Source organism: Cucurbita pepo, chromosome LG05 (genome assembly GCF_002806865.2).
Source record: "Cucurbita pepo subsp. pepo cultivar mu-cu-16 chromosome LG05, ASM280686v2, whole genome shotgun sequence".
In the NCBI taxonomy this organism is placed as follows: domain Eukaryota; kingdom Viridiplantae; phylum Streptophyta; class Magnoliopsida; order Cucurbitales; family Cucurbitaceae; genus Cucurbita; species Cucurbita pepo.
The window spans coordinates 4,619,400-4,631,900 of NC_036642.1; the positions used below are offsets into that span (position 1 = coordinate 4,619,400).

Genomic DNA, 12,501 nt, shown 5'->3' on the forward strand with positions numbered 1-12,501 from the left:
CTCATTTGTTCAAAGTCTCCATTGTTTGTTGCTCTCTCCAAGCTTACAAGTTTATTTCTTTTCATCTTATTCTTGAGAGGGATTATTATTGTATTGTGAGGAAATAGTTGTGAGTATCCCAAATTGTAAATCTACTCTTTGAGAGAGTTGTGGTGTGTTATTATCAAACTCAAATACTTGTATCGGTTTGATCCTGCGCCGTGGAAAGGATTGAGTTTGCTCTTGAACTCGTAAAAAGAGCGGTGTAGCGGTTTGGCTCTGATCCGTGGAAAGAGTCGGGAAAGTTCTTTATTCAAATTCCCAAGAGGCGCTTGGGGAGTGGAGTAGGTCGAGTTTGACCGAACCACTATAAAACTACGGTGTCATTTTCTCTAACTCTTTTCTATTTAATCTCAAAATTATTATTGTGATTTATTGCACGTTCTACTTGATTATTGTTTTGACTTGATTTACTTTGTTATAGTAATTATCATCTTCTACTTATTTGTAAAAAGTTTCATCATTAGAAAAATTAATCACGTTTAAACACTTTTATCGTTAAAACCCTATTCACCCCCCCTCTAGGGTTGCCATACCGATCCTACAGGTATGAGGGAAGCAAGCTTTGTCCTTGAAGAAAAAAATGTTTGTCCAAAATGATTGAACACAAAGTATGTATGTATGCCTTAAAATATGTAAAACATCAAATCTCAAGGCAACCCTAGGTAGGTGATGCAAATTACTAAGGTTGGAATGAACAAATAATGTTATTGTTGATGAGGTGCATCACCTGAACTACCAACCTAGGAGCTCAGAAATAAATATGAGTATAATCTTTTAGGTCGATGGAAGGTGATGAATCCGATTCTTCATCACTTGCTAATTAATTTTTTCTCAATCCTTTCTGCCTTAGTTTCAAAAAATAGAACTGTAGGATTCTATTCATTTTCAATCATGCCACGTAATGATGATGGTCAATCCATGGCCCACATCATTAATATGTTAATGTTTTCAACTCTTTTAACATTATAGTTGTCAGAATATAAGTATTATAAAATTAAAGATTTATTAGACATAAAATAAAAAAATTTATTTTGAAAAAGCTACTATGATAAAATATCGATAGGCACGTTGCTCTTAAGAAGCAATGCTAGAGCATATTGGTTTAAGTCCAAGTACCAGCATATTATATTATAAAACAAGTTCTATAATATAATTGAATTGAAGGATCTTTAAACTTTTTTATGATATTTTCAACTCTGATTCATTATTTTGATTCGAATCTAGGAGCACTACCAAAGTGTTTCAAAAAAGGGTTATCCCGATAGGTTTGCTTCTGACCTATATCAACTTAAGTTCTGCTTTTGACCTATATTAACTTAAGTTAAATGGGATCTCTATCGTTCGCTTCTGCTTAAAGCATAAAATACGAAACTTCACGAAAGATAATTTTGTTCGAGTCTTTAGAGCATCTATTAATTCATATATCTTTTTCAACTGATATATCTCTAGAGCATCTATTAAAGCATAAAATATATCTTTTTAAAGTCTATCTTTCTTAACCATCATAAGTTGGTTTTTTTAAAGTAACCCACACTGCATTTTTCATTTTTGCACAACAATTATGAGAGATGGACGAGGGACCAGCTGGGTGGGATGAGATGGGACGTCACTCAGACTCACTCAACTCAATATGTTTTGTGGGTCAAAAAGCCAATGGGGGGTTGTGTTCTTTGTCGTCTAATGGCAGCAGTCTATGAACTCTGAAAATTTCTCATTACAAACTTACAATATGATGTATTGATGCATTATAATAAGATAAAAATGATGAGTGAATCATGATGTGTCTCAGTTGTCCATTCAATAAAAGTGCAATATTTAGGGACATATACATCAAAATAATAAACAGTAATAATAAACTCACGTGCATATTTCATCATTCATTGATCATAATCTTCTACAAATGAAATAAATTTTCTCTCTACAGACTACATGAACTCAAAAAAGGAGAGGGTATATTCCATTGGCATGTTGAAAGATATGATAGGGAATTAAATAAATTGAACTACACAAACGAACACTGTACATCCGAAAGAAAATAAATGAAAAGCAAATACTCTTCCAGCTTACCCAGAAGGAAAGTTCCTCAAATCTGCATAGCCAGCATAATCTTCAAATTTGAACTAAATAACAATAATTCTCAGAAGACTACCACCTCTGGCCAATTTATATACCATTTTCGATCGACGAGAACGAGATCTGGCGATGGCTCGTCAGCCTGCTGTCAAACTTTCCCTTGTATAACTTCTTTGTACGGCATATCAGGGTCTATGCCAAACATTCCTCTTATTGGATCATAAACATGTAATCATAGAACTGGCTGGAGGCCTACGCTACAGCAACCGCTGAGTTCTTTAGAACTGAGAATGTAACGAGGACAGTGAAGTATCTAGTGAATCCATTTGTCAAAGTCCTCAAATCTCTGAGAAATTGCACTACAACTGCTGCTCGTATACACTTCAATCAGTGACCGTAAAGCTTTCGATATCATTTCTCTCTTCTGGTTGTTGATGGAATTATCTTCACCATCACGCCAATTACTTCTCTCACCAAGAGATGAGCAAAGTACCTTGAACCATTCCTCAAGAAAAGTTGCTTTCTACCAAGGGTCAGGAAAACAATTAGATAAGTGGACAAAGAACAGAGCTTGCACAGCAGCTCAAGAAAGGGTCGGTGTCCGGCTATATGTATGAAACAGAATGGACTTCAAAAGAAAGGATGCAAATAATTCAATCTTGAAAGCAGCGAGTCATTATACCATGACTTACGGAACATGTCACAACTATAAAGGTGCCATTGTTAAGAACAGCTGTATTTGTATTTGTTTAACATGACCATTTTGTGAGAGTGTTCTAAAATATTTGAATAGTTGTTTGACATTGATTCACTGATCAGGATGTATCATGTATGAAAATTATGCTTCATTCTAATGATACCAAATTAAAACCAATAAAGAGATGCAATACAAATTAACCGAATATATAAATGTCAAGCAAGTAACTTCATCTGTTTCAAATTAATTTACTATACACTTGCATTAATTATATCTAAACTACTTTTTACGTTTCATATTTTTTCTTCATCTGTCATGATTGCAAAGCTATTCATTGTAAGTTGTGAGGGGATTTTCTCTTTCCTTTGCTCTAGATGTTTCTCTTATGCCCTAATACATCATGCTTCAAATAGATATTGGTTGCTCTTAAATTTTATGTAATAACATTATGATTTTTAAGCATATTGGAAAACTTCAAATGTCAACCCCCCATTCCTGCACGAGGCATTGAACACACTGTTTTTTTAGTACGTGAAGATGAATGGAAGTTCCAGTCCCAAACAAAACAAAGCTCAAACAATATGCAACACAAATGTATCTAATGATTTTCACCATGTCTGTGCATCTTCCACTAACATAATAGCATGACGTGCCCATCACATATAATTCTTGGATAAAAATAAAGGCCCATGCCGAAGAATATAAAAACTACATATTATAATAGTAAGCTTATATGCTAAAATTAAGTAAAGAAAGCTATACTGAAATACTATAATCAGTAAAGAACGTAGGCACTTACTTTGACCAGAAAATCTTTGAGGGGTTGATAGTCAGAGCTGGCAGCTAGACTTAAAACATGTAACATGGTTGAAGTCAACTGTACACAACCAAAAGATAAGTAGTTAAATAAAAATTGTTAAGAGGGAAGGAACATGAAACAGTCTCATCCAGATCCACGTTCAAAGTTCATGGCCGTGCTTATAAATTATTCTCATTGTTCCCTCTCTTTCTCTAGTTCTTTTATCGTTGAACTCTTAAATGTGAAGCTAGGTGTCACAATCATACAAGTGGAGTCACAATCATACAAGAGGAGAGTACGTTGTGACTCTCACATAGTGGACAAGAGTAACAGTGACACACAAGTGTCTCCCATTGAGTCATGCCAATAACTGATAGAGAGAAGTGACATGATGCAACCGAGAACGATGCATCATCTAACACAATACACCAAAAAGGGTAAGATTGTCAAACTATGGTTTAAGCAAGAACAAAAGCAATAATGTCTCTAGGGGTGTCAAAGACAAGCTTAATGGGAGCTACATGGGGCCTCGCATGATGACCTCGAAAGTTAGGGTTCTATTTTGAGTTTTGACAAGTGGCTCTAAAGTAAGTTTATACAAGTTAAAGATGTAAATTTGTCAAATTTGGTGTCAATCAAACATCAAACGGACGATTTATATTGACATGACTCCTCATCATTTTGATGTGCTTGGGTGCTAAATCAAATGTGCCTTATAATGAAGGAGGCATGGTGTTGACTCACCACCACCCTTAATCCTCATGGCCGACGTGAGCCACCCCATGATGTCATGGTGTTGGCGAGCATTGCAATATGAGTGTCTTGGGCGTCTTCCTTTGGGAATGAGATTCCAAGGATTGCGTTGGATGACATGAGTGTGCCAACATTGTGTCCATTTCCATGACTTGAAGGTTACGTTAGAGGTCCGAGCTTCACAACGATATGTAGAAATGACTTTATGGACACGAAGGGTTCATGCCTAGTGATTGGATGAATGGATGTTTAAGAGATTTCGAATATGCATTTAACTCATAGATTGATTCGCGATAAGCATGTCCAAGCAGGCAACAAAGGCAGATTACATCGTGACACTTGGAGTAGCATCATGAAGCATCAGTGGGACTGGATAGTTTACTATTAACACAGTATTTGCCTGTTATGTCCTGCTAAGCATTATAAATGCTCGATGAGTTCTGGTTTGAAAAGTTGTGCTATCGATAAGCGTTATAATGCCCCAATAAGGCTCAATAAGTGCTGAAATCACCCGATAAGCTTCGATTGAGTATTTTAAAGTTGTTTTGACACAAAAATGGGTCGAAACACATCTCTATGAAGTTCAAGATCGATGTAGTAGTGTGTAGGCCGTGTCATTGAGAATCAAGATGATGAAATGAGATGAGATGTTGCTTTTGAAGGACCTTGGCCTAGACAAGATTGAGCTTTAGGACTTAGCTTAGAGCAGAGGCAAGTCTAGAGTCACAAATGAATGAAGATACACCTACGGGCGATGTATATGACGAAGAACACTTTGTTGAACATGAATTGAAGCTTAGTTGAGGATGAAAGAACCTAAAAGTTTGATGAAGCCATAAAGAATAACGTAAGAATAGATTACGGCTTAAGTTTTCCTTAACAACTGCGTTGAACATAATCGTGTGTAAATCATGGTGCTACACAGTTGAAAAAGTACGTCCAAGATACTATGCACTTACCACCATTGACCAACTTCTCATTTATCGCACCTCTCCCACATTCACTTTTACGATTTAATTGGATACAAAACCAACTTTCATGGACAATATCAGGATTAAGAGGATGAACCACAACCTTGTGGGAATTTTGGAAGGATGAAATAGAAGTTCAGAATAAAAACAGAGTGAATCACATTTTATGGCTTTCTTGTTGATGCCATTTTTGGGATCACCAACCTTTTCTTTTTGTTGGTTCATGAGTTCACAGCTAAGCTCCCTATAACCACAGTACTCACTCAATGATAGAAATGAAAGGTTGGTTTTAAGTGCTAAGTTTGTTTTAATGTACCAGTATTGCTCGTATTGAAATTGGTTGAAGAAATTGACCTGCTTCTCAAGTGCAACCTTATACTTGAAACTTGGTGCTGGAATATGATTTGATTCTAGATTCTCAATTGTGTGCTCCAAACCTTGGACTACATCTGGAAAAGACTTCCCATAGCCTGCACCAAAAAGTGAACTTATTTAATTACACCCATCTGCAGGAAGCTGCAATTTCATTATAACCTTGGAAAAATTACATTAGTATGACTGGTATACAAAAATACAGTTCTCATTACTACCACCCATCTTCCCTTCAAGAAACAAGTCGTGCATTTATACCAAGTAGAATGGACTTCACTAAGGTTGTCAATTTCCAGTATTACGTTCTCAGGCTAGCTGATAGCGCCTACTTACCATACACTGAAGCTGGCACAGATAAAGCCGCAGCAGCTTGTATCCTCACCTTAAAATTAGGGGAATCCCGCAGTAGTAGCAAAAGAATATTGAAAAGTGATGAGACCCTAGCAAAGCAGCAAACAAATATTATGATAAAAATATCGATGGCTTTCAGCAAGTAAGGAAAATGGTCTGGACAGAGAAAAATGTACAGAAGGATACTGATGACCTAAGAAAAATGTACACAAACATTACAAACCACCTACAAGATTTACCGTTGCTTGAGCAACTAGATTAAGAATATGAGCATCACAGAACTTTTATACAGATAAAATTCACATATTATAAGTTATTATCAAAACTATATTTCTACATTGAGAAGACTACAGTTTCTACAAGGAAATATCCCTAAGGCATGCTCTCTTGTTAAAATATGCGTTCTGACACTTACGTAAACATGACCTATTATTTGAAGGTTCAAACATGGCCATTTGTGGACAAAATTTGCACCAAATCTCTAATTCAATTGATGATTCGAACAAATCTAAAGAGTCTGTCTAAATATATTTTTTTGACAATATAATTTTATCAAGCACATTTAATTCTGTTTTACCTGTCCATGTCCTACAGTTACAACCGTCCAAAAAATTATTGGACTGACAAAGAAGGGAAGTTATTCTTTAATATTATAGTCTAACATGTTGCAGGAAGTGAGGAATATCCACTGGTTACTCGACAAGTTGATTTTATCAAGCATTTTAGATTCAATTTACCTGTCCATGTCCTGCAGTCTCAATGTTTCATTTAAAAATAAGTTGCTTAATGCATGACAAACATTCCACTGGACCTGTCCAGCATACGTTTAAATTTTAGTGATCACAAATATTTAATGCTAGAGAGACAGACTTATCTAAAGCAAGCCTGACAGGATAACTGAATTTCACATGACAATATTACCTTCACATTTCCAGTTGTGATCCCAGAAATAAATGCCTGAACTATCCTCTCGAGAAAATTTGAATTACTTGTCGACAAGAGATCTTCAGAGTTATTAACTGCTGGATATAACCCCAAATTAATTACTGGCTTCTCACAGGGGGATGTTAAATCCGAAAACTTTATCAACCTTGAAAGATTTCCCAGAGCTCTGACAGCATTTGATTTAATCTACTGGTGCAAAAAAACAGGAAACTTACTACTGCATCAAGTGGCAAAAACAACTTGTAGATACAACATACTTCACAATAAGACTAAATACCTAGAAGAATAAAAAGATGAAAATTTTGGTGGCAAAGTAATTGACAAAAATAAGATAATTCCTATAAGTCTAGAGCTCCCTAGAGTTGCCTCTTCCATCGGTGAAAGTGGCAGGTCTGCATTGTTATCGTAGAATAATGTAGTTTTATTTTATTTATTTTTTAACAAGAAATGAAACCTTTCACTGAAGTAACAGAAGGAAACAGAGTGAATAAAATAATAGAAAAAAAAAAAAAGGAGTTGATGAGTGTGTACATAATTCTTTGCTATGTTCATTACTTCCTAACTATCTGAAAGCAATTTGAATGAATTCTAAACATTCATCCTTTTGTCAAAAATAGCTCATTCATGGAGTCTAACTAGGCTCGATACCTCATAGACCAAGTTTTCCCCCATACCTCTTTGTTCCCTTCTAGTAAATTTGTATCAGTTTTATTTGTTTCCTTTCAAGGTAAAGTTGAAGAAGTAACTTATTGAAATCTACAACTAGTTATTGCTCCTATTATGGGGCAACTGGGTCACTTGGAGAAGCAAAAAGCAAGCTGTTATAACAAGATGCAGTGTAGAATATTGTGTACTTCCTTCGGTATTATTTATGAAGGTATGTGAATCCAAAAGCTTTTGAAGGATCTAAACATAAATCTTCAAATTCATTCCAAATATTTTGTAATAGCCAAGTAGCAATCAACATATTAAAATCTCATGCATCATGACAGATAAAAGTACCTAGAGATGGATTTTCATTTCATATCAATAACACAGTAGAACAAAACATTGTATCATCTCGCCATCGAAATGCTAACACTCTCACCACAACATTACTGATAACCACCTTTGATTAGCATTAATTAGTACGCATATTTCCTTATTGGGTTTTAGTTTAATTTTTACTCAGTCTATCTTTCATTTTTCATAAATTTGTTGTATTATACCTACCAGTAATTGGTTCCTTCAGTGAATAAGAATATTATTTTTTCCTCCCACAGCTACAATCTGTGCAATGTTCATGTAGTTGGTGTAAAACCAACTTTAGATGACAATAATCTGCCTTTTACAACCTACAGTCAAGTATTTGAGCTTGTGGAAATACCAATAAAAGACCCAAGGACCATTAAATTCGAATGGTAAAAATTATTCCTCCCCTGAAAACCTAGGCTCTGTTGTTTGGGAAACAAATGCCCCCAAGTCAGTAATCTTCCATTTCTTCCCTTAGCTCTCAAGAAGAAGAATCGCCTGGATCACTTATTCATGCAGTGTTCTTTTGTGCGTCAGGGGTGGTGTTTTCTCATTGATATCTTTGCGACCTCTTTATGCTTCCCTCCGTGTGTAGAAGTTTGGCTTTTGAAAGCTCTTCATGCATATGATCTCAAGGGAAGAGCTAGAGTCTTGTGAGACTTGGGTGAGATACAATTTGTGGTGCTGCTAGAAAGAAGGGAATCAAAGGATTTTTTAAGATAAGTTTGATCATTCCAATAGTTTAGTAGTGTACAACTATTTGCTTCTTGCTATAGAAACAACAAATTATTTTGTAATTATCCTCTTTCTTTGATACTTCAAGAGTGGACGGCTCTTCTGGAATAGCGTTTAGGGAGGGGTTCTCTCGTCCATATACCCTATGCATATGCATACACCTTCAGATTGTTCATTAAAAAAAAAACTTGAGGAACAACGGAATCCTGATTCAAGAACGAAAATTTTCATGGTATCTTCTATGGAGTAGTCCCTCAATTCTTGGTGTCGCATTGCTGGTAGTCTGGCTCATTCTTGTGATTATTGATGAAGATTATTATCATTAACTTTTGTTTGCTTCCAATGGCCATACAGACTAGAAAGATTCAAAACCAACCGATCCAACTGTCCAGCCATCATCAATCATACAATGACCTTTGATCAAATTTCTTTGAACTTGTCCGAGAGATCCTTAACTGACAGCAAGAGTCGAGTCAATGTTCTTGGTGATAAAATGGTTTGCATATTTTTATGGAGTTCCACTTTAGAATCCCTAATGGACTGAACTGCCTTGCTTCTGAAAGTGGTTATCTTTTTTCTAGCCATCAATCCTTCTCACGAGGTTGCTATAATTATCAATTTGGTGTAAACCCAAAATCAGAGACTTTATTGTTTATAATAATCTGCCTTTATCAAACTAAACAGTTATATTTATAATATTGATGCACTAACAAATATTTAACTAATCAGAAAATCAACTAACAGCTATTATACTAATCATAATCAGTCAGGACTAACAAAAAGTCTAAACTAGTAACTATTCTAGGGTTTGCACTACAGCAGTTGTTCAGATTGAAGGATTGCAATTTACATGCAATTCTCTTTTCTCAGGGTGTACTCTTATCAATGAAAAGTTTGTTTATTGTTAAGAAAAAATGATAATAGCGAATAAAAGGCTAAAAATAAATTCCACGATAATAAATTTGCAAAGCTGAAGATTACCTTGTCTCCATCATTTGCTAGACGCAAACTGCACTTGATTAATAGTGTTAATGTATGAGAACGTTCTATTGAATCTACAAAATAATCAGTAAAATGATTAGAAAACCTTGACTGTATTAGTACCTAACAAAAGATGGTGAATACTACTAGTCTGTTTCCATTAACTCACCTGTGGGTTGTCTTGAAGGAAAATCATCAAAAAAGCGACGGATTGACTCGCATATATTTGCCAATGCCCAAGAGGCTGTTCCTCTTACCTAAAAAGTTGTGTGAATAATTTACATATATAGATAAAGAGAAGCAGAATGTTTAGTATGCTAATATCAAGGAATATTCATAAAAACAGTTACCGAAACCAAAGAATCACGAGTATTGATCTCAACAGCATGGATGAACTTATCGAGAATCTCTGCACTATATCATTTAGACATTTAGAAAAGGTTCAATCACCTTTTCAAGATGAAGTAATGAAAATAACATAGATATTTAGCACACCATTACTTTAGAAGCACCTTTGAGAAACTTGAGGGAAACATGATATGACACCGATGGCACGACAAGCAGCTGATCTCACTGATGGCACCTCATCATACACTGCAGCATTCACCTTTGAAATAAAGTACATAGCTGTTGAAAATTGACTTTATCCAGAACACAAAGGATTCTAGAGTAGACTTGGGTCTGATCCAAATGAAACCTTACCACTGAAGACAATATATAGTCCTCTTTTTCCTTAGAGAGAGAGGAGAAAACAGGGGAAGTAATACCCGCAAAACATGTAATAGATGCTGCTCTCACCTTCCATAAAAAATAAACAAGTTGAAGAATCGGTTATAACAAAGATAAACTCAACATCTCACACTTCACAGGATAAATAAGTTTCAAAAGGATTGAATTTTATTAATTTATGAAACATATGAGCAGAAAAATGGTATATAGGGAACCAATATTGCCAGATAAGTTCTTATCAACCTTCTCAAAGTGCAACGAAAATAACTTGTTTCATTCAATTTTCATTACTTCCAACCAGACAAATCAAAAGGACGTAATTGAAACTTTTAAGGGAATAAGAACCAAATTGAAACAAAAGTTAACATAAGAACTAATAAGTGTGTGTGTGTGTGTGTGTGTATATAGCTGAACAAGAAACAACTTTACATTGATACAATGAAAAGGAAAATGTTCCAAGGATACAAATTCCCAAAAGGAGTGAAAACGAAACAGAACAAAAGAGCAGACAAGATCATAAAGCGATTAGAAACAATAGAGAACAGACAAGAAATCAACAGGACCCGCCAAAAGGATCTCATTCACTGAAGAATATAACTATTGCTTAGCTTTTTCCAATTTGTCTTTAGATCGTCGTGTCTGTTTGAGAAGTTTTGAGTTGTATTGCCTGGTATTTATAGTAGTTTTTCAGTTCTAGCCTAATATTTTTGGATTATTTAATTCTTTAGATTGTGCAGTTAGGTTGTGGTTTGTTTCATATATTTAGTTGTTTTGATGTTCTTTTTCCTTGCGAGTCTGTCACTTTTTCTTGTAATTTTTCATTTCATTAACAAAAGAAAAAAAAATCCTTAAAAAGACACCACATGACAAAAGGGGACCATTGAGAGAGGGAGAGTTGGCAAGTTTGAGGTCTTCGGGAGACTGATATAACGAGGAATTAGTTGTCCACTTCTAGTTTCATTCTCTCGGACGTTTTTGTCTTAGTCTCTTAGTTGAGTCAACATGTCTATCTGTAACCATGTCTAAATCTAGCACCTACTAAAAGTGTTTGATGGTCCCTAGATTCTTTTTTTTTCTGACAAGAAACAAACTTTCATTTGATGAAGGGACCCAAAAAATCAATGAACGTACCATCGTGGAAGAAAGCATTTCATTATGGTAAGATTATGAAGCTTATCAAGGAGTGCAAAAACTTCTTTTCAGACGTTGGAAAAGATTGATATTATTATAAGTATTGGGATTTATGGGATCTTCAGTCATGTATTCCAATTCATTTCCTCTTTTATGTTTTTAGTATTATCATGTCCATGTATAGTGTGTACTTCCTTTTGTAGCTTATGTGGTCTCACTTTCAATAGCTACCAAATAATTCTAGGAGTCTACTTATTTCCTTCTCAGCATCTTCGAAGGTGTATACTCTTTTTACCTACGGAACAACAAAACATTATAAAGCAGCGCCTGTATGCGTATATCACGATATATAGAACTTCCCATAATATTTTGAATAAGAATAAGGGAAAGTCTAGTCTACCATTGCAGAAGTATGCAACAAACTCCTAGGTAAATGCTTCTCAATCACTTCACACCACTGCTTCATTCCTGCGCATTCCTCCGCTGGACTGTCAACAGTCTCATTTGAACTCTTGAATTCATATGATGGAGCTGACGAAACCTTCTTCATTCTTATGCAGTCGGAAGTAAATGGAGAATCAAGTAGGTTGTCATCCAAAAGATCCTCCGTACCTTTGAACCCAGATATCGCCCGAAGACATTCATCCAAAACCTGACAGCATTAATACGTGGAAAGTAATTGGGATGAAAAGAAAGAAAGCAACTCTTAAACATCAATCTTTTGACGTACCATAATTTATGAGTTTACCAACTAATCCCCTATTAGATATTTGCAGAAAGAGAAGATTACAAATGTTCCAGATAAAACATTCATTATATAATTGATAAACACCAAAGTCAGTCCATCTAATGACCTTGCACATTTCTTTCACTCTAGCCTAGGCCTCCATTGAAAACTGATAGGACCAAAA

The 12,501-nt window shown here is 35.2% G+C and overlaps 1 protein-coding gene across 4 annotated transcripts in view; it reads right to left on the reverse strand.

The window, feature by feature from the left end:
* Positions 1-1,872: 1,872 nt before the first annotated feature.
* The window catches only part of LOC111795951 (HEAT repeat-containing protein 6), a 32,198-nt gene continuing 21,569 nt past the window's right edge, over positions 1,873-12,501 (reverse strand). The window contains exons 16-27 of one of the 4 annotated variants that reach the window (XM_023678597.1): positions 11,991-12,242; positions 10,433-10,528; positions 10,243-10,337; positions 10,081-10,144; positions 9,900-9,987; positions 9,731-9,804; positions 6,980-7,189; positions 6,796-6,869; positions 6,041-6,147; positions 5,690-5,805; positions 3,612-3,689; positions 1,873-2,638 (exon numbers count right to left, since the gene is read on the reverse strand). In XM_023678597.1, coding sequence (XP_023534365.1) covers positions 2,429-2,638; positions 3,612-3,689; positions 5,690-5,805; positions 6,041-6,147; positions 6,796-6,869; positions 6,980-7,189; positions 9,731-9,804; positions 9,900-9,987; positions 10,081-10,144; positions 10,243-10,337; positions 10,433-10,528; positions 11,991-12,242 — 1,464 coding nt within the window. In that variant the 3' untranslated portion in view covers positions 1,873-2,428. Of the gene's footprint in view, positions 2,639-3,607; positions 3,690-5,689; positions 5,806-6,040; positions 6,148-6,795; positions 6,870-6,979; positions 7,190-8,229; positions 8,699-9,730; positions 9,805-9,899; positions 9,988-10,080; positions 10,145-10,242; positions 10,338-10,432; positions 10,529-11,990; positions 12,243-12,501 lie in introns of those variants that run through there. The other 3 variants (XM_023678598.1, XR_002815271.1, XM_023678599.1) reach the window with 3 other exon arrangements.